We start from the raw sequence: 23,123 nt of genomic DNA, 5'->3' as shown, positions 1-23,123 counted from the left end.
CCATGATCATCTTCGTCACCGGCATGACACCATGATCTCCATCATCATGATCTCCATCATCGTGTCTTCATGAAGTTGTCACGCCAACGATTACTTCTACTTCTATGGCTAACGTGTTTAGCAATAAAGTAAAGTAATTTACATGGCGTTATTCAATGACACGTAGGTCATACAAAAAATAAAGACAACTCCTATGGCTCCTGCCGGTTGTCATACTCATCGACATGCAAGTCGTGATTCCTATTACAAGAACATGATCAATCTCATACATCACATATATCATTCATCACATCCTTTTGGCCATATCACATCACACGGCATATGTTGCAAAAACAAGTTAGACGTCCTCTAATTGTTGTTGCAAGTTTTTACGTGGCTGCTATAGGTTTCTTAGCAAGAACGTTTCTTACCTACGCCAAAACCACAACGTGATATGCCAATTTCTATTTACCCTTCATAAGGACCCTTTTCATCGAATCCGTTCCGACTAAAGTGGGAGAGACAGACACCCGCTAGCCACCTTATGCAACTAGTGCATGTCAGTCGGTGGAACCTGTCTCACGTAAGCGTACGTGTAAGGTTGGTCCGGGCCGCTTCATCCCACGATGCCGCCGAAACAAGATAAGACTAGTAGTGGCAAGAAAATTGACAACATCTACGCCCACAACAAGTTTGTGTTCTACTCGTGCATAGAAACTACGCGTAGGCCTGGCTCATGATGCCACTGTTGGGGATCGTAGCAGAAATTAAAAAATTTCTACGCATCACCAAGGTCAATCTATGGAGTCATCTAGCAACGAGAGAGAGGAGTGCATCTACATACCCTTGTAGATCGCGAGCGGAAGCGTTCAAGTGAACGGGGTTGATGGAGTCGTACTCGTCGTGATCCAAATCACTGATGACCGAGCACTGAACGGACGGCACCTCCGCGTTCAACACACGTACGGTTGGGACGACGTCTCCTCCTTCTTGATCCAGCAAGGGGGAAGGAGAGGTTGATGAAGATCCAGCAGCACGACGGCGTGGTGGTGGAAGTAGCGGGGATCTCGGCAGGGCTTCGCCAAGCGCAGCGAGAGGGAGAGGTGTCATGGGAGGGAGAGGGAGGCGCCAGGGGCTGTAGTGCTCTGCCCTCCCTCCCCCCTCTATATATAGGGGGCCTGGGGGGCGCCGGCCCTGGGAGATGCAATCTCCAAGGGGGCGGCGGCCAAGGGGGGTGGCTTGCCCCCCAAGCCAAGTGGGGCGCCCCCCACCCCCAGGGTTTCCAACCCTAGGCGCAGGGGGAGGCCCATGGGGGGTGCACCAGCCCACCAGGGGCTGGTTCCCTTCCCACTTCAGCCCATGGGGCCCTCCGGGATAGGTGGCCCCACCCGGTGGACCCCCGGGACCCTTCCGGTGGTCCCGGTACAATACCGATGACCCCTGAAACTTTCCCGGTGGCCGAAACTGGACTTCCTATATATAATCTTCACCTCCGGACCATTCCGGAACTCCTTGTGACGTCCGGGATCTCATCCAGGACTCCGAACAACTTTCGGGTTACCGCATACTAGTATCTCTACAACCCTAGCATCACCGAACCTTAAGTGTGTAGACCCTACGGGTTCGGGAGACATGCAGACATGACCGAGACGACTCTCCGGTCAATAACCAACAGCGGGATCTGGATGCCCATGTTGGCTCCCACATGTTCCACGACGATCTCATCGGATGAACCACGATGTCGAGGATTCAATCAATCCCGTATACAATTCCCTTTGTCAATCGGTACGTTACTTGCCCGAGATTCGATCGTCGGTATCCCAATACCTCGTTCAATCTCGTTACCGGCAAGTCACTTTACTCGTACCGTAATGCATGATCCCGTGACCAAACACTTGGTCACATTGAGCTCATTATGATGATGCATTACCGAGTGGGCCCAGAGATACCTCTTCGTCATATGGAGTGACAAATCCCAGTCTCGATTCGTGCCAACCCAACAGACACTTTCGGAGATACCCGTAGTGCACCTTTATAGCCACCCAGTTACGTTGTGACGTTTGGCACACCCAAAGCACTCCTATGGTATCCGGGAGTTGCACTATCTCATGGTCTAAGGAAATGATACTTGACATTTGGAAAAGCTCTAGCAAACTACACGATCTTTGTGCTATGCTTAGGATTGGGTCTTGTCCATCACATCATTCTCCTAATGATGTGATCCCGTTATCAATGACATCCAATGCCCATAGTCAGGAAACCATGACTATCTGTTGATCAACGAGCTAGTCAACTAGAGGCTCACTAGGGACATGTTGTGGTCTATGTATTCACACATGTATTATGATTTCCGGATAACACAATTATAGCATGAACAATAGACAATTATCATGAACAAGGAAATATAATAATAACCATTTTATTATTGCCTCTAGGGCATATTTCCAACACCATCCTCCTCTTGCCAGCAACGTGCATGTGTAGGACGCAGGAGGAGCTACCAAGTGCACACTCTCCTCTTCATGTTTGTTTCATCTTCATGAGCTGACCTTGATACAGAAACTGATCTTGATCCGATCGCCGGAGCTCGAGGCAGAGGCGTTGGCCCGGGGGGAGGCGTGGGAGCCCTGTGGAGGAGGCGCTAGAGCAGGAGTTGCATGGAGGTCGAGCTGCTTGGACCTGTTGGGGAGGAGGCAGACCTGCCTGGAGCTGGGGGAGGAGGCCAGAGCTGGAGGTAGAGTTGCTGGGAGGGTGTGTTGGAGGAGCTTGTTGTGGGAGGGCGCGCTAGGGATCGTTGTGCGGAGGAGGCGGAGTTGCGGATGTAATTGGGGAGTAATTTGGATTGTCGAGGGTGTTATTGTAAAATATGCTTTCTATACAAAATGTTGTCCGTCGCGTCACTTAATTCCGGGCGGAGGAGGGAGTACATATTACATGTCTAGAGGGAGTACATGTTACATACATGGTACCCAGAAATTCAATTCGGCTCACGGGTGCATGTGCTCCTACGCACGGAAATGAATTTTAAAATGTCATAAAAATCCTAAAAAAATATTAGTTCATAGTTACATTCAAATGCTACTTACAATTTTTTAGGCAAAAAGGTTAAGCATTTTGGCCTGCGCAAAATAAACAAATTGAACACCAAATATTACCCTCAAATGTCACATCCAAATTTATTTATTTCACGCACAAAACACTGCGCTACGTTTCACACAAAAATTGTCAACCATGCTTGCCACACTAACACCAACATCTACAAAAGAAACTTTTTTACTACTTTTTTGAACTTGTTGTTCATGGGGGAGCAAATGCTCCAAGAAGCCAAAACGCGTTTGGAAGTGACGTTTTGGATCTTGGGTGCATCTGTACCCGTGAGCGAGTGGTAAAATTAACGAAAATAGTAAAGAAATTCAAAAAATTCTAAACTTTTTTTGTGATGCGAGATGCTCATGTGCGTATAATCCTTGGCAAATTTCATAGAGTTTAGACATTTCAGTAGCTCTCAGCAAAAAAGACAAATTTCAAACCTATGAGAAACTTTTGAAAACATCACTATTGGAATTCATTTTGTCTTTTTTGCAACGAGCTCCTCCAGTGTCATTTAGCCATGAAATTTTGCACGCGCACTCGAGTATCCTTTTTTTGTTAAAGAATTCTAAATCGAGCATTAGTTTGAACGACATAGAAAACTCTTTTCCAACTGAGAGCATCAAGCAATTATATGGTTTGGATTCAGAATGGTCACAACCCTTTCATGGCTGGATATGCACAGCAACAGTTCATTAATGAAAATTCACTTTTCTTAGCGCCTAGCGTTTCAAAGCACAGGAGTATCCGTTCCCTTCTCCCCTGCCCTTTCAAATGAAAAAGAAGCAAAAAGAAAAATACATGTTCTCTTCGAATTTTTCTGCTATTTTTATTTTACTGTTCACCGGAAGGGGAGCCTTGCGCAACGGTAACGTTGCTGCCTTATGACCATAAGGTCACGGGTTCAAATCCTCGAAAAAGCCTCTTACAGAAATTAAGGACAGTATAACCGAGCATTTCAACCATCCGATTTCGGCTTTGGATCATTCATGGCTGTCTGATGCACTACTGCGTTGGCCCCGCGTGGGCCAATCCTGGGTCGTACGTCCGTGGCCGCTATTCCAGAAACCAAAACGGTGGTCTCTCGATCATTGCTGTGGGTTGACGTCCGATGCCGAGCGGACGGTGGCGATACGGCTCTGTATCCATCTCTGAGCCCTACCCCATTCTCTTCCCGCACCCACCTCGCCGCATGCCCCCACCCCTCCCAATCTCGACCTGGATCGCCGGTTCGGTCTTCACCACAGAGAGAACGAGGGGGAGAGAGGCGATGGGATGGGAACTGGCATCCATGGGTCGGAGTGAGCCGCGAAGCACATCTCTGCGGAGGTCGAGATGCCCGGATCGTTGCCATTCTTTCTATACTCAAACGCACCAAAAAAAAAAAAGAAATCATGGCGACGGTGGCATCGGGTGCTACTGCCTACGAGTATGTCCATATCATCCAGGCGGAGAATCTCACCGGGAATGTTCCGTCCATTCTCTACAGGTTTGTATCTCTTCCCCTTCCGTGCACCACAGATTCTTGATGGATTCACTTTGTCGATCTGGTCTCTCCGTGTTGGGGGAAGAGCAGATCAGAGGATGAGCACCAAAGGATCCGATTGCAGAAATTGGTAGCAATCGGAGGCTTGCCAGTTGTGATATATTGCTCCTTATCACGCAGGCGATAGGGCTCTCCCGATCTCGTCCTGGAGGAACAACGCTGTTCACCACTTCTGGTCAGGTTGTCGGCTGCAGACCTGTTCAACCAGTGTCTTCGGATGCTATTGTCCAAGACAGCCTCCACGCTTCTGCCCTACATACAGACTATCCATGTCTGTCCCTAGATATGCGGGGAGGAGCAAGCAGGAGGGCAAGGAGGAGCACACCTCTATCATGTACGTATGTATTTTCACTTTATGATAGCCAAAACAGATATCATTTTATTAGGTTGATGCTTATATGAAAAAGATTGAAACAACTCGTTTAGCTTGATTGGTTCTCAAAGCCTTCCATATAGATTGAAACAGTACATCAGATGGAAGGACAATCTAATTTTGTATTACCCCGTTCCGAATTGTAGGCACACGATCATTTTGGGAGCACCAAACATGCAGTGCTTGATGCTTATATATGTAAAAGTAACATAGGAAAATCCTCTCTAAAGCTAACATGGTTTTCACAGTATAATGTTCAGTTTTGCGTTAAGCACTTAAGATACACTTCCCCCTCCATTCCCTCCCTGCACCATCGCTGCCGCTCAGCAGACGGAGATGCCGCGTTCTGCGGTGCCGGCGAACTCCCACACGATTCATCCTGGACAGTTCGGCAACAGGTAGCAGCAGCTCATCTGCGACGTCACCAAGGACAGTAAGAACCCGCTGTGTGGCCTTCCCCAACGAGTCGGTCATCCTCTGCCCAGCTATTGTAAGTCTACATACATTAGTTGATCGATCATTGCTATTACAGAGTACTGTGCATACCATTTTTTCATGCTTATGGCACTGATGTTTCCTCAACAATTCTTTTGTTGCGTATGAACAACTGTGCAACATCTGCCCCTACCACAAGACGTAAACTTGTACTTTGCAGTAACAATCAAGCTCTACTATTAGAGGGACGGTGCAGTAGGCATATCTTCCTACATTTATGTGAATTCGGAAAATATCACCAATGATGTCTGTCTGATAATGTCTTATATAGCTGAGTGGTGAGGAATAGTTCAGTTGGTCTGGCCATGATTGATACTCCCTCCGTCCGGAAATACTTGTCGGGGAAATGGATGTATCTAGACATATTTTTGTTCTAGATACATCCAATTTTATCCATTTCTCCGACAAGTATTTCCGGACGGAGGGAGTATTACTGACGAATTAGAAAGTTTTGAATTATGTACGCAGATTTGTTCATTACAGGGATGTGTTATTTTTCCTAACAAAGATACTTTAGTTCATTGACAACTTTTCGAATCTGTAACCCTCGATTTTGTACCCTCTTAAGTAATGATTGTCTGCCATTTCCAATTGCGAATACGCGTGTTAGTATACATAGTTTCTATACAACAAACTGTAATCAGATATTGCTTGTGGTTTGTGAACTTTTCGCCGCAGAATATTACTGGAGAGTTTTATTTTGCATGCCTTATTTCAGTTTAGATCATACTAACGTGGGGCTGTAATTAACAAAACATTGTTTTTCGTGTAAAAATGACTTAATGAGACTGGTACTTTACCAATTGGAAAATCAGCAACGGCTAGCGAATTAAGGTGTTCTTTTTTAGTTCTACATAGTTCTGCTGCTGAAATGTATTCGGCCACTTCTTTGATAGTGGGAAGAAAGAAAAACTTTTTAGTGGTCATTCTGTCGTTGAAAATTGCATCTAACATTTTGTTTAAACTATGGAACTGGGTTCTTCTTGGGTTTTCAAACATTTGTCTTTTTGCTTACCTTGTGTGACTTAACTGCAGATGAAACATTTCTTGAGGTCTACTTTCAAACCAGTTATTAACAAGACCATCTCAGGAACATAATACAAGAATGTCGAATGAAACAGACATGTTACTATTCATGGATGGAATATGTCTTCAATTTCATCAAGTTCATCCCTGAGCTTATATAGAGCAAAATTTATGTAATATGCAAATGTAAATTTGATTTCATTTTACCAGATAAACTCGTCTTGGTTGAATTTACTAATCTGGTCAGTTAGCTAATTATCTTGTCATGTGATGCGCAAGATGAAGGCTTGTACATTATTTCTGAAAATATAAGTAATCTATTCATTATATTACATCAATTTCCTCTACACTTTGTTTGGTAGAGGAACGTTTCTTTTATTAGTGCCTGAAAATTATTGTTTGTAACTGAAGCTAAAGGATAGATGAAGTCGAGCTACAAGATCTGATACTTTGGATCAGATTACTTTATTAAAAATAACAGGATAATATATGGGCATGAAAAATAGGTCGGAACGTTTGATGGAGTTTTAAGCAACGTGATGACACTGAAGAGAAGCACCGCCATTCTATGCCATCTGTGGTCATCGTGCAAGGCATGTTGTGCTCGAAGCACTCCAATGAAAATAACTGATTGACAATAACAACATTATTGATATGTTTTCATCACTTGCTTAATACTGTTATTAATTTCTAACTAAACCATACATTTGTACAATTCTACTCATCAATCACTGAGCAATATTGAGAAAGTTTATGTAAGATTAACTTTCATATTTCATGCTCGTATATTTAAGCAAAATCTGATCGTTTTCATTGTAAAATAGAAGGGTGCGGCAACGCGCGCCATCAATGATCTAGTATAGAGAACAGCTGCGTACTATAAACTCAAAGTGGTCGGACCCTTTCCCGAACGCTGCGCAAGGAGCTACATGCATCGGGCTGCCGTTTTTTTGTTCACCAGACATAGATGAGCCCAGGCACCAAACTGAATATCCGTATCTGCTATCTCTACTTCATTCTTTCGAACTCCCCTCATTGCCTCCTTGACAGGTGTTTTGAAGTGCGCGTCACTTTCACTGTGTACGCGTGTTGCAATGAGGCAGGTCGATAGGAACTGGCACTGTCAAATTTAATCGTACAGAAAGTTAACTACTCCAACTAGCAATAAGTATTTTGCAATGCACGACTTGCCAACTTATAACAAGCTAAAATGGCTGAGCTGACCATATTGTCACAACATCGTATAATATATATATATAGGAGTATATAGCATAACAATGCTGCTTCCAGAACGCCAAACCACTGGTCTAGGAGTATAAGAGCAAACAGAAGTGGAAGTGACAAGTCGATAAGTGATGGATGGTGGTCACTGGCTGGCACGCAAAGCAGCCCTGCGTAACAACAGCTGCCACACTTGGATCTAAATCACCTCCATCATCTCAGTCCTCTTCAGATTCCTCAGTCATCTCGCAGTCATTTCCGCCCTCTTCAAGTTGCTCCATCTCAGAGTCATCTCCGTCATCAGATTCCTCCATGGTAAGAGAGTGATCTTCGTCTTCTTCAAGTTCATCCAGACCTGGAGACATAATTCTCCACAATTTAGCTTTGGAAGAGTTGGTCTTATGAACTTCCTTTAGCCCAGCAATACCCAATAATTAATGCATTCCCACCCAAAACATTGGAATGAAACAATTGGAGCCTAGATCTACATACCCATGCCAAACAATTCAGGACGCGACCTGAAACAAGAGCACATTCATTAGGTTCTGAAACTAAGACACTAGTATAACAAATTGATGTTTTAGAGTAACGCCAATAATGATTGACACACATGAGTGAAATACAGGCTCACCTGCTGATGACAGCTACTGCTTTCTCAAGAAAACCATCCACCGAGTTATAGTGAACCAGGAAATGAACCCCAGGGGCGTGAGACTCATCAGGCCCTTCGAATTAAGCAAAGAAAAATAAATGCCAGCAAAATTTAATATACTAGCCATCTGAGCACTAATTAGGAATTTAGGGCAAAAGTAAGCAACATAAATTTGGCAAGAACACATGAACTAATGAAATATTGTTAAAACAACTCTGATATTTCCAGCATGCAAGTTGGTCACCCTAGAATTCTGATATGCACAGCTATTTCTGAAGGACTGCATAATACATCATCAATGAGCCATATTATATAAATAGTAAATGAAGATCTAAACTGTTCTCTGTTAAATAGACTGCGCCGCATTTCACCACATTGTGATGTCTTTATTGCTTCAGGCATGCATTATTAGTTCAATAGAAACAGAGATACTCCTTTTGGTTCCATGAATCAAGATACATGTGAAGCATTCAAATAGCTTTGAGGTTTCAGGATAGAATGTATTCATACTTCTGTTGGTCTAAGAATGTTAGGGTACATGTGAGGTTTGGGACAGCATGTGCAGTAAAGAAAACATGTGCCTGTCAAATTGCTGGTACCAGCATATTAGTAATGTTTGCATGTAAGTCTTGTGAAGCTAGGCCTTTAAATTTCGCTATAAAAATTCCAAGGTTTGTTGTCTCCAACTCTCTTTCCGGATAATTAAGGTAAGGGGGTCCGAGGGCCATATTGCAGAGAAGATGATGGGTGGCAGCGGAAGGCCAGGAATAGCGGTAGCCCAGAGGAAGATGACTCCAGTGGACCCCACAAGCCGGCAACCCATGAAACATGTTCCTAGGTAATATAAAAAGTCAACTTTGTACAATTCCTTGCTTGCCAATAACATAAGGTTGACTTTTAATATACGTAGATGCGGGAATCCCGGGTTCAAATTGGTGCAGCAACAGGCCACCAAGATTTCAGTAGAAGCGCATATGAAGAACAATGGCTGCTTCGGTTGTTTCCAGCAAGAAAACAGATGTGAGTGAACAAGGGATGTGAGAGAAGAGTGGTGGACTTTTTACTTTAAAACAAGGTGTGATGTCTGCCATGATAGAGTAAATTTCAAGCAAATAGACACATGAATATAATTAGTGCCTTTGAGCTGTGCAAGAACAATCTAATAACAAAATAACAAGACAAGCCTCCGCCAAGTATGATGCATTAGGTCTTAGCGAAGAACCTCGTTACTCCAAACTATATGTGTCTATCTAAATATCTATCTATCTAGAATAATAGTCATTCACATTTGCACAAGCTTGTGGATAAACAAAAAAGCATAATAACAACAGAAACAATTTTATGTTGTCAAGCATTAATTAAATGGCACCAGCGTTCGACCTAAGCCAGGATCAAACTGTCCATGACATTCACAGTTGCATTACTTATAGCTTCCTTGTTCATAGACAAAGGAGAAACAATAACAACATGCACTATGTGCTCAATCAAATCAGCATTTTAAAGCAATTTAGCATGTAATTGTGAACCAAACAAAATCCTCAAAGAATTAAGACAGAATAGGAACGAGATGTACCAGACGAATGGATTTTTGTGGTCCCTGCCGGCAAATTCCAGGAATGGACCACGAGGGAGGAGAGTGACGGCAGCTCCTGATTGTCCAACTCCAGACACTGCATCAGTTTCTTTTTCTTCAGGTTGACACAGAAGATGTGCTGGCCCAGGAAGAAGTAAACCTTGTAGGCATTCCTTGGGTGGACGAGCGCCACCGTGGGGACGATCTGCGGAAGCATACTAGACTTGTAGGTCTGGTGGCTCCAGATATCAGTCAAGTCCACCTTAAGCTTAAACTCCCAGTACGCGACCGACGGATTGTTGGAGGACAGCTTCCACATGCTGACTCGGGGGGGGGGGGTCGCCATGGATCTGCTTAAGCAGAGACATGCGGGAACATGATTTGGTAAAACGTCGGTCTATCCAGGAAGGGGTTGCAGGCAAGTATACAAGAAGAGAGGTCGAACCACCACAGGAATCCCTCGTGGGAGAGGACGCCATCCCAGCAGCACGGTTTTGTCTCCCTGATGTGGCCGCAGTCGGCCTCCTTGTTGACCCACTCGCACAGGTCAATCGTGCAGGAGAGTGTGATGCGGGCCTGTGTACTGAAGAGCCCCGTGTTGAGCATGGCCACCATGATCCCACTGCCGCGGCGATTGCGGATGAGGCCGACGGAGTGGCGGCTGTTGAAGCCGCCGTCGGAGGGGAGGATGCCCAGCGTCCTACGGAAATACGGGTCGCAGATGTAGTAGGTGAGCCCGACAACGGTGTAACCGCAGAGCAGCAGGAGGCCGCAGTCGTCGGTAGCTGCGATGTACGGGTAGTCGACGCTTCCGGCGGGGGTAGCGACGTTACCCGGGACGGTTAGGTGGGAAAGGAGCGGAACCTCGTTGAAGGTGAAGGCCGCATTGGGGAATTCCTTGCTCATCTCACCCGACACCTTGGGGATGCCGTACATGATGAACCACTCCCCCTGCGCCGCCGGGGCCATTGCTTTGTTCTTCTTTTTTGTGGTCGCCGCCAGGGCCATCGCTGGATGGGAGGAACTCGATCGATTTAGGGTTCCGTGTATTGTGGACGGAGATGTGGAATGTGGATGGGGAAACGTTTATTTTCCCCCGACTGATTTCTCACGACGCGTAAACCGCGTGCTGCACCGTCCGATTATAGCAGATCAACTTGTTCCTACAGTCGTGCATGGTACAGAGTGCAGGAGCACGCTGTGCGTCTTTGCATGTGGTGGGTCCCAACAAAGCTTTCGTCATTCTTTTGGCTTTGTTTCTTTTCCACACGATTTGCTAGTGTTTGCTGGCTTGCTACACTTAAAGTACTACTCGCATAAGGCGTCGTCGGTTGGGGCGCCGATGGTTGATGCTGCGACCAGCTACTTGTACCATTGTTCGTGCGGTATTGGAGTGCTAGGAGCTGGCCGCCGGGTGCTGCGAGACCAGGCGCCGACACGCCGCAAGCCGATGCTCCGAGGTGAGGGTCGTGGACGTCTACTGAATGCTGCTGCGGAGACTGCACTTCAACAGCGTTGTTGCAAGCCGGCCAGCAAGCAACGGTGCTACAAGGTCGTCTTGGTGCTATGCCGTGTTGATGGCCGGCAATGCTGGGACAACGGACGTCCTGTGCTGCATGTGTTGTTGGCAGCTGAAACGGAGCATCGCCGGGCCGCCGGAGCATTGTCGGTGCTGCAACGGAACTTGTCGGGCCGGTGATGCAACAGAGCATTGTTGGCCCACCGAAACCTCGTGGGTGTTGCAACACAGCATGGTCGGCCCACCGAACCTTGCAGGTGCTGCAATGGAGTGTTGCCAGGCCGTCAGAGCATCATCGGTGTTGCAATGGGCATTTGTCGGGCCGCCGGAGCATCATCGATGTTGCAAGGGAAGCATCATCGGTGTTGCAATGGGCATTTGTCGGGCCGCCGGAGCATCATCGATGTTGCAAGGGAGCATCGCCGGGCCGCCAGAGCATGGTCGGTGTTGCAGCAGAGCATTGCTGGTGTTGCAATGCGGCATTTGTCGGGCCGCCGGAGCATTGTCGGTGTTGCAACGGAGCATCGTCGATGCTGCAACGGCGCGTCACCGATGTTGCAATGGGTCATTGTCGGGCCGCCGGAGCATTGTCGGTGCTGCAACGGAGCATCGTCGGTGCTGCAACGGCGCATCACCGATGTTGCAATGGGTCATTGTCGGGCCGCCGGAGCATCGTTGGTGCCACAACGGAGCTTGCCAAGTTGTCAGAGCATCGTCGGTGCCACAACGGAGCTCGTTGGGCCGCCGCGTCGCCATGTTGCAACGGAGCTCCTCGGGCCACCGGAGCATCGTCGATGCTGCAACGGAGCATTGTCAGTGCTGCAATGGAGCTCGCCGGGCCATCGGAACCTCACGGGTTCTGCAATAGAGCATCGTCGGGCTGTCGGAGCATCCCCGTGCTGTAACGGAGCATTGTGTTCAAGGGATGGTCGTACCAGTGTCGTTGCTTGTGCTACAATCTCGGAGCTCGCGCGTGCTGTAGGCGTGGCCGGTGCGTGGCGAGCTCGCAGACGTTGCCGTGAGATGACCGGCGACATGGCTCTGCAACCTGAGCACTGCGGATGGCGCAAGCAAAACTTGATGCTGCAAGTCGCGGTCAGTTGCTGCCTTCTTGTCGGAGCTATGCATGCGAAAAGGGAGCTGCTGCCTTGCACGTACAGGTGGCTAGAGTGATGGCGTATTGGACGTTCTCCAGGGAATCGTGGGGACATGGGCGGGATCATGCGGCCGAAATCAACGGCTGGCCAGCCGGCTGATCTTTTCCTAAGATCAGTCGGCTGACGCCTAGTAGCCCCCATGTGGATGCGGTCTGGATCTGGGTCCTCACTTTCTGTTATAAATAAATATCTTGACGACAACACGCCCCTTCGGGTCAGATTTAGCCCGGTCCAGCCCAATATCGGATCGGATACACGCATCAAATGCGCGGCAGCTATATCTCGCCTACTGCGAGATGATAGGCGATCGCTTTTTCGGGACCGATTTGTTTGCCTCTTTTAGCGTTACTAGCAAATATGCCCGTGCGTTGCAACGGGAGACAAAAATTATGGCTAACCAAATAAGTATGACTCAATATTCTGATATTTGAGCGTACTCTATTTTCACATAGTGGTTCACCATGTTGCCATTTTTTTCTCACCCTAGCCGATGATGGTCGCGATGTTCACGTGATCACAATGCACTCGACGTGGTAAATCCCAAGGCTATGAGTTTGCCAGTGCATGCCACACTTGTCACTATGTTGTGCAAGGGAACGTTTAAAACTTTAAAAACAAATCTCATTGACCACGAGCTACTCCCAACGCCAAGCCATATAAAGATTTTTGAAAGACTAACCAAATCCTAGACATAAAATACTTTTGAATCAGTGAACAGTTTTTCGAAACGACAAACTTTTTTTTAATTTTTGATTTTCTCAAAAAAATCATGAACATTAGTTTTTTTTACAATTGTTTTTGAATGTATGAACCGGTTTCGTATTCATTAACACTTTTTGACTCAACAAACATTTTTTGAATCGATGAACTTTCTTTTAAATTGGGGAACAAAATTAAAAAAACAACTATTATTATTATTATTGCGAACATTTTCTAAAATTTCATGGACATTTTTTTCAGATTCCCGAATATGTTTTGAATACACGTTCATTTTTTCAAAATCATGAACATGATTTTATTTCCCGACCATTTTTTACAAATTGTGATTTTTTTTTTATAATTTTGCGAACAGTTTTGCAGAACCACCAACATTTTTTGAATCTGCAAACTTTTAATGATTTTCTAAACATGTTTGAATTCACATATATTTTATGTTTTTTTATCAGACTTATTTCTTATTTTTTTTGAAAACTCGCAACTTTTAGAATATTAAAATCCAGAATTAATTTAAAGATGAAAGAAGAAAGAAAACAGAATGAGAAAAGAAAAGACAAAAAAGTAAAATGAAAAAACTCAGGGGAGTGAAGCCCCACACATGGGCCGGCCCATGAACGCATACATGAGTAGGGCATGTGTGAGAAAAGAAAGATAAAAATTGTGGTAGTTGGGGATCAAACCCTGGTCTCGCCGCTAAAAGAGCGATCGGCCAACCACTCCGCTGCTCCTCGTTTTGTGACCTTTACTCGTCGCGCCCGTATAAAACAACGAAGGAAGGGTCGTTTTTGATCCGAAAAAAGGAATCGTTTTTCCACTTACGGGTGGCATTGGTGGGTAATTTTAACCAACTTGGAGGGTAATTTTAATGACGGACGACCAGAAGCGATAGCCGTTTTATTAGTAGGTAAAGATTTATTATTCCTTCCGTTACAAAATATTAGTGTTGGTTTTGGTTCAACGGAGAGATATGTTTATTTTTTATTTTTCCCTGTGTTCTTTTATTTATTATTTCCTCACCTTTCTATTTTATTTTTATATTTCTTTTTCCTGTATGAAAAATACACAATTTTTAAATTCAAACACTTTTTAAAAATACAATATCATTTTTCATTATATTCAAGTGAAAGCGTAATATATATACCGCCCGGTGATTAAACTAATTCTCTGGGAGTACGTACGCCCAAGCTAATTTTCTGTACTCCCGGGTGTACAGACTCGTCTTCAATATACGTCATGAACGCATTGATTATACCTCTTTATCATTCTCAATATACTTCACTAAATATTTTAAGATACTCCAATACGAGTTTTAAATATTTTCGATGTGCGGGCTAGAATTTTAGAAAATTCAATAATGAGAGTGTATTACTTGATTTGTGTAAAGACAAATTGGGATGACACTCACAAATAGTAGACTTTTGCTAAAATAGTTTTGTCTTAGATGTTTTTAGTACTATGAACTTCTTCCATTAACAGTATGACACCACCGAGTAATGAAAAAAACAATTATATTTAAGGAGTCGACAAACATGAACTTGGTAGACCTTGGCCACCTTGTCTTACGTAGAATTTTCTTGCCTTCCAACTCATCTTACTTGCACGGGCATAATATTTGAAGGATCCATCATCTCTTAATGTTCATAAGTCTATGTGAATGGTATTTATAATCTCTAAAATCCATTTGGATAGCCAGTTGCAATAAATTCTTGAATAATATATGAACTTGTATCTCGTACGTAAAAGGGCTATGGCGCATGGAGAACAAATAGTTGACTTCTTTTCACAGAGAGCGTTTCTAATAAAATTCTAAATTTAACAGAACATCATTCTCCTAACCTTTCATTAAGTAGTATCATAATAGAACAAAAGTTTCTTTTACAATTGTTCTCCAAGACCACTATTTCGATCTAATGCTAGAAAGATACATACCAAACATTAAGAAATTGAGGGTTTGCGTTAGGTTGACGAAGTATGATGTTGAGTCTGGTGATGTGCTTGGCCAGAAAATCCAGAAGCTCGTTTCTCCCCCATGTTGATGCTTGCTTCATAGCCGATTCGACGGATCTATGGTCTTGCCTCATTATCATACCCATTGTCTTGTGGTACCAATGGTCGGCGCTTCCTCCTGTAGTCCGACGTATTGGGCCTCTAGGAGTATCTTGTTGAATACACTGATCAAGTGAGTGTGCTCTATGGTCTTGCTTCATTGTCATTTATCTTCCTGAATACACGGATAAGCGCGCACGTATCAAACCACAAAGGTAATTGCACAATGTTACTGTTATGACCGGCATATTAGGGGCTTAGCCTAGTTAGTTGTGGCCCACTTTATCTTATCGTTATTAGGGGCTTAGCCCAATTATCTTATTAGGAGGATTATATAAAATCGTGTAAGGACCCGTTTTGGGATTAAGTAAGAAGCAATCATATTTGCTCGGCTTCCTTAGGGAGTCGGGAGACCTAACCCTAACTGCCGCCCTTGCTCTCTCTCTCTCTCTCTCACGCGCGTGCACGCAACGACGGCGCCCCAGCGCCGGCGACCACGCCTTCCTCCACGCCACCCTGTTGGGGAATGTAGCATGCAATTTCAAAAAAATTCCTACGATCACGCAAGATCTATCTAGGAGATGCATAGCAACGAGAGGGGAGAGTGTGTCCACGTACCCTCGGAGACTGAAAGCGGAAGCGTTAGTTAACGCGGTTGATGTAGTCAAACGTCTTCACGATCCAACCGATCCAAATACCGAACGTACGGCACCTCCGAGTTCAGCACACGTTCAGCTCGATGACGTCCCTCGAACTCTTGATCCAGCAGAGGGTCGAGGGAGAGTTTCGTCAGCACGACGGCGTGGTGACGGTGTTGATGATGTGATCCGCGCAGGGCTTCGCCTAAGCACTACGATGATACTATCGGAGGAGTAAACTGTGGAGGGGGCACCGCACACGGCTAAGACAATGTTGTGCCTTTGGGGGTGCCCCCTGCCCCCGTATATAAAGGAGGGTGGAGGAGGCCGGCCACCAGGGGCGCGCCAAGGGAGGGGGGAGTCCTAGTAGGATTCGCCCCCCCTCTTTTTCCTTCTTACGGAGGCGGAAAGGGGGAAGGAAAGGGAGTAGGAGAAGGAAAGGGGGGTGGCGCCCCCTTTCCCTAGTCCAATTCGGCCTCCTCCCTTGTGGGGGCGCACCAGCCCCTTGTGGGCTGGTAAGCCTCCCTCCCATGGCCCATATGGCCCATATCTTCCACCGGGGGGGTTCCGTAACCAAACCGGTACTCCGGTTTGTACCCGATACACTCCGGAACCCTTCCGGTGTCCGAATACCACCTTCCAATATATTAATCTTTACCTCTCGACCATTTCGAGACTAATCATAATGTCCATGATCTCATCCGGGACTCCGAACGAACTTCGGTCATCAAAAACACATAACTCATAATACAAATCGTCATCGAACGTTAAGCGTGCGGACCCTACGGGTTCGAGAACTATGTAGACATGATCAAGACACATCTCTGATCAATAACCAATAGCGGAACCTGGATGCTCATATTGGCTCCTACATATTCTACGAAGATCTTTATCGGTCAAACCGCACAACAACATACGTTGTTCCCTTTGTCATCGATATGTTACTTGCCCGAGATTCGATCGTCGGTATCATCATACCTAGTTAAATCTTGTTAATGGCAAGTCTCTTTACTCATTCCATAATGCTTCATCCTGTAACTAACTCATTAGTCACATTGCTTGCAAGACTTATAGTGATGAGCATTACCGAGAGGGACCAGAGATACCTCTCCGATACACGGAGTGACAAATCCTAATCTCGATCTATGCCAACCCAACAAACACCTTCGGAGACACCTGTAGATCATCTTTATAATCACCTAGTTACGTTGTGACGTTTGATAGCACACAAGGTGTTCCTCCGGTATTCGGGAGTTGCATAATCTCATAGTCAGAGGAACATGTATAAGTCATGAAGAAAGCAATAGCAATAAAACTTATCGATCATTATGCTAAGCTAACGGATGAGTCTTTTCCATCACATCATTATCTAATGATGTGATCCCGTTCATCAAATGACAACACATGCCTATGGTCAGGAAGCATAACCATCTTTGATTAATGAGCTAGTCAAATAGAGGCATACTAGGGACACTTTGTTTTGTCTATGTATTCACACATGTACTAAGTTTCTGGTCAATACAATTCTAGCATGAATAATAAACATTTATCATGAAATAAGGAAATATAAATAACAACTTTATTATTGCCTCCAGGGCATATTTCCTTCAGTCTCCCACTTGCACTAGAGTCAATAATCTAGTTCACATCGGCATGTGATTTAACACCAATAGTTCACATCTATATGTGATTAATACCCATAGTTCACATCACCATGTGACAAACACCCAAAGGGTTTACTAGAGTCAATAATCTAGTTCACATCGCCATGTGATTGCACCCAAAGAGTACTAAGGTGTGATCATGTTTTGCTTGTGAGAGAACTTTAGTCAACGGGTCTGATACATTCAGAGCCGTATGTACTTTGTAAATTTTCTATGTCTACAATGCTCTGTATGGAGCTACTCTAGCTAATTGCTCCCACTTTCAATATGTATCCAGATTGAGACTCAGAGTAATCTGGATCGGTGTAAAAGCTTGCATCGACGTAACTCTTTACGATGAACTCTTTATCACCTCCATAACCGAGAAATATTTCCTTAGTCCTCTTAGGTAACTAAGGATAACTTTGACCGTTGTCCAGTGATCCACTCCTGGATCACTATTGTACCCCCTTGCCAAACTCGTGATAAGGTACACAATAGGTCTGGTACACGGCATAGCATACTTTATAGAACCTATGGCTGAGGCATAGGAAATGACTTTGATTCTCTTTCTATTTCCTGCTGTGGTCGGGTTTTGAGTCTTACTCAACTTTACACCTTGCAATACAGGCAAGAACTCCTTCTTTGACTGTTCCATTTTGAACTACTTCAAAAACTTGTCAAGGTATGTACTCATTGAAAAATCTTATCAAGCGTCTTGATCTATCTCTATAGATCTTGATGCCCAATATGTAAGCAGCTTCACCGAGGTCTTTCTTTGAAAATCTCCTTTCAAACTCTCCTTTATGCTTTCCAGAAAATTCTACATCATTTCCAATCAACAATATATCATTCACATATACTTATCAGAAAGGCTGTAGTGCTCCCACTCACTTTTTTTTGTAAATACAGGCTTCTCCAAAAGTCTGTATAAAACCATATGCTTTGATCACATTATCAAAGCGTATATTCCAACTTCGAGAGGCTTGCACCAGTCCATAAATGGATCGCTGGAGCTTGCACACTTTGTTAGCACCTTTTGGATCGACAAAACCTTCTGGTTGCATCATATACAACTCTTCTTTAAGAAATCCATTAAGGAATGCAGTTTTGACATCCATTTGCCAAATTTCATAATCATAAAATGCGGAAATTGCTAACATGATTCGGACAGACTTAAGCATCACTACGGGTGAGAAGGTCTCATCATAGTCAACTCCTTGAACTTGTCAAAAACCTTTTGCAACAAGTCGAGCTTTGTAGGCAGTAACATTACCGTCAGCGTCAGTCTTCTTCTTGAAGATCCATTTATTTTCTATGGCTTGCCGATCATCGGGCAAGTCCACAAAGTCCACAGTTTGTTCTCATACATGGATCTCATCTCAGATTTCATGTCCACAAGCCATTTCGCGGAATCTGGGCTCATCATCGCTTCCTCATAGTTCGTAGGTACATCATGGTCTAGTAACATGACTTCGAGAATAGGATTACCGTACCACTCTGGTGCAGACCGTACTCTGGTTAACCTACGATGTTCGGTAGTAACTTGATGTGAAGTTTCCCGATCATCATCATCAGCTTCTTCACTAATTGGTGTAGGAATCACTGGAACTGATTCCTGTGATGAACTACTTTCCAATTCGGGAGAAGGTACAATTACCTCATCAAGTTCTACTTTCCTCTCACTCACTTCCGTCGAGAGAAACTCCTTCTCTAGAAAGGATCCATTCTTAGCAACGAATATCTTGCCTTCGGATTTGTGATAGAAGGTGTACCCAACAGTTTCTTTCGGGTATCCTATGAAGACACATTTCTCCAATTTGGGTTCGAGCTTATCAGGTTCAAGCTTTTTTCACATAAGCATCGCAACCCCAAACTTTAAGAAACGACAGCTTAGGTTTCTTGCCAAACCACTGTTCATACGGTGTCGTCTCAACGGACTTTGATGGTTCCCTTTTTAACGTGAATGCAGCTGTCTTTAATGCATATCCCCAAAATGATAGTGGCAAATCGGTAAGAGACATCATAGATCGCACCATATCTAATAAAGTGCGGTTACAATGTTCGGACACACCATTACGCTGTAGTGTTCCTGGTGGCGTGAGCTGTGAAACTATTCCACATTGTTTTAATGAAGGCCAAACTCGTAACTCAAATATTCGCCTCTGCGATCGGATCGTACAAACTTTATTTTCTTGTTACGATGATTCTCCACTTCACTCTGAAATTCTTTGAACTTTTCAAATGTTTCAGACTTGTGTTTCATCAAGTAGATATACCCATATATGCTCAAATCATCTGTGAAGGTCAGAAAATAACGATATCCGCCACGAGCATCAACACTCATTGGACCACATACATCAGTATGTATTATTCCCAATAAGTCAGTAGCTCGTTCTATTGTTCCGGAGAACGGAGTTTTAGTCATCTTGCCCATAAGGCACGGTTCGCAAGTATCAAATGTTTCATAATCAAGTGATTCCAAAAGTCCATCTTTATGGAGTTTCTTCATGCGCTTTACACCGATATGACCCAAATGGCAGTGCCACAAATAAGTTACACTATCATTATCAACTTTACATCTTTTTGCATCAATATTATGAATATGTGTATCACTACGATCGAGATTCAATGAACCATCAACATTGGGTGTATGACCATAGAAAGTTTTATTCATGTAAACAGAATAACAATTATTCTCTGTCTTAAATGAATAATCGTATTGCAATAAACATGATCTAATCATATTCATGCTCAACGCAAACACCAAATAACATTTATTTAGGTTCAACACAGATCCCGAAAGTATAAGGAGTGTGCGATGGTGATCATATCAATCTTGGAACCACTTCCAGCACACATCGTCACTTCACCCTCAACTAGTCTCTGTTTATTCTGTAACTCCTGTTTCGAGTTACTAATCTTAGCAACCGAACAAGTATCAAATACCCAGGGGTTACTATGAACACTAGTAAGGTACACATCAATAACATGTATATCAAATATACCTTTGTTCACTTTGCCATCCTTCTTATCCGCCAAATGTTTGGGGTAGTTCCGCTTCTAGTGACCATTTTCTTTGCAGTAGAAGCACTCAGTTTCAGGCTTGGGTCCAGCTTTGGGCTTCTTCCCGGGACTGACAACTTGCTTGCCATTCTACTTGAAGTTCCCTTTCTTTCCCTTTGCCCTTTTCTTGAAACTTGTGTTCTTGTAAATCGTCAACACTTGATGCTCTTTCTTGGTTTCTACCTTTGTCGGTTTCAGCATCACGAAGAGCTCGGGAATCGTTTTCGTCATCGCTTGCATACTATACTTCATCACGAAGTTCCAGTAACTTGGGGATGGTGACTAGAGAACTCTGTCAATCACTTATCTTATCTGGAAGATTAACTCCCACTTTATTCAAGCGATTATAGTACCCAGACATTCTGAGCACATGCTCACTAGCTGAGCAATTCTCCTCCATCTTTTATGCAAAGTACTTGTTAGAGGTCTCATACCCCTCGACACGGGCATGAGTCTGAAATACCAATTTCATCTCTTGGAGCATCTCATATGCTCTGTGGCGTTTCAAAACCTTTTTGAAGTCCCAGTTCTAAGCCGTAAAGCATGGTGCACTAAACTATCAAGTAGTCATCACATTGAGCTAGCCAAACGTTCATAACGTCTGCATCTGCTCCTGCAATAGGTGTGTCACCTAGCGGTGCATCATGGACATAATTCTTCTGTGCAGCAATGAGGATAAACCTCAGATCACGGACCTAGTCCGCATCATTGCTACTATCATCTTTCAACTTAGTTTTCTCTAGGAACATATCAAAAAACATAGGGAAGCTACAACGCGAGCTATTGATCTACAATATAATTTGCAAATACTATCAGGACTAAGTTCATGATAAATTAAAGTTCAATTGATCATATTACTAAAGAACTCCCACTTAGATAGACATCCCTCTTGTCATCTAAATGATCACGTGATCCATATCAACTAAACCATGTCCGATCATCACGTGAGATGGAGTAGTTTTCAATGGTGAACATCTCTATGTTGATCATATCTACTATATGATTCACGTTCGACCTTTCGGTCTCAGTGTTCCGAGGCCATATCTGCATATTCTAGGCTCGTCAAGTTTAACCCGAGTATTCTGCACGTGCAAAACTGGCTTGCACCCTGATACGTCCATTTTGCATCATGCTTTTATATCGATATTTATTGCATTATGGGCTGTTACTACACATTATGTCACAATACTTATGCCTTTTCTCTCTTATTTTACAAGGTTTACATGAAGAGGGAGAACCGGCTGTGACGCCCTCGATTCAATCGTACACTAATCATACACGCAAATGTGTACGATCAAGATCAAGGACTCACGGGAAGATATCACAACACAACTCTAGACACAAATTAAAATAATACAAGCTTTATGTTACAAGCCATGGGCCTCGAGGGCTCGAATACATAAGCTCGAATACACAAGAGTCAGCGGAAGAAACAATATCTGAGTACAGACATGAGTTAAACTAGTTTGCCTTAAGAAGGCCAGCACAAAAGCATCTACGATCGAAAAGGCAAGGCCTCCTGCCTAGGAGCCTCCTAACTATTCCTCGTCATCAGCGGTCTCCACGTAGTAGCAGGCATTAGCAGTGGCATCTGGCTCCTGGGTTCCGACATCTGGTTGCATCAACCGGAAAGAAGAAGAAAGGGGGAAAAGGGGAGCAAAGCAACCGTGAGTACTCATCCAAAGTACTCGCAAGCAAGGATCTACACTACATATGCAACATTATCAAAGGAAGGCTGTATATGTGGACTGGGCTGCAGAAAAGCCAGAATAGAGGGGAGAACCTAGTCCTATCGAAGACTAGCATCTTCTGGAAACCACCATCTTGCAGCAATAGGAGGGAGTAGAGTAGCGTAAAGTAAAGTAGTAGTAGTGTTATCAACCTCGGCTAGAGATCCTTTCTTGACTCCCTGCGAGAAAGCAATCCCAGAGCCATACTATCCATTTCTCATCACAATCCAATTCTCATCACAAGTATCCAGTTCTAGTTGTATCGATCGGGATACAACTCCAAGTGTTCGTTGCCATAGGACAGGCTATCGATAGATGTTTTCTTCCCTGCAGCGGTGCACCAACTTACCCACCACGCTCGATTAACTCCGGCCGGACACACTTTCCTGGGTCATGCCCGGCCTCGGCCAAACAATACGCCACAACCCAACCTAGGCTTAATAGAGAGGTCAGCACGCCAGACTAAACCTATGCCCCATGGGTCATGGGCCATCGCCCCGGGAACTCCTGCACGTTGCGTGGGCGGCCGGTGAGCAGACCTAGCTACCTCCTTAAAAGGCAGGAGCTTACCAGTCCAACCCGGCGCGCGCCGCTCAGTCGCTGACGTCTATTAAGCTTTGGCTGATGCATACAACGGAGAACACCCATACTA

At 44.4% G+C, this 23,123-nt stretch overlaps 1 protein-coding gene and 1 long non-coding RNA gene across 5 annotated transcripts; one reads left to right on the top strand and one right to left on the bottom strand.

Annotated features, from left to right (window-relative positions):
* The first annotated feature begins 4,151 nt into the window (after positions 1-4,151).
* On the top strand, positions 4,152-6,841 carry LOC123181409 (uncharacterized). 2 transcript variants are annotated; one of them, XR_006491719.1, is made up of 3 exons: positions 4,191-4,558; positions 4,736-5,478; positions 6,519-6,841. It is a non-coding gene; the product is annotated as an uncharacterized lncRNA (long non-coding RNA). The 2 variants fall into 2 exon arrangements; XR_006491718.1 differs by having other exon boundaries at positions 4,152-4,558; positions 4,736-6,841.
* An 855-nt stretch (positions 6,842-7,696) lies between these two features.
* Positions 7,697-11,123, bottom strand: LOC123181408 (uncharacterized). Of its 3 annotated transcripts, XM_044593671.1 has the most exons (5): positions 10,401-11,108; positions 9,956-10,305; positions 8,362-8,455; positions 8,223-8,248; positions 7,697-8,085 (listed from the first exon to the last, which is right to left on the bottom strand). In XM_044593671.1, the coding sequence occupies exons 2-5, from the start codon at positions 10,299-10,301 to the stop codon at positions 7,949-7,951; spliced, it is 603 nt and encodes a 200-aa protein (XP_044449606.1). In that variant the 5' UTR covers positions 10,302-10,305; positions 10,401-11,108; the 3' UTR covers positions 7,697-7,948. The 3 variants fall into 3 exon arrangements, 2 of the variants coding, with proteins under 2 accessions (XP_044449606.1, XP_044449605.1); XR_006491717.1 differs by having other exon boundaries at positions 9,956-11,123; XM_044593670.1 differs by having other exon boundaries at positions 9,956-11,108.
* Positions 11,124-23,123: the final 12,000 nt, after the last annotated feature.

This window comes from Triticum aestivum, chromosome 1D (assembly GCF_018294505.1).
Source record: "Triticum aestivum cultivar Chinese Spring chromosome 1D, IWGSC CS RefSeq v2.1, whole genome shotgun sequence".
NCBI classification, from domain to species: Eukaryota; Viridiplantae; Streptophyta; class Magnoliopsida; order Poales; family Poaceae; genus Triticum; species Triticum aestivum.
The sequence above is the reverse complement of the archived record's forward strand: the minus strand, read 5'-3'. Positions and strand labels throughout refer to the sequence as shown.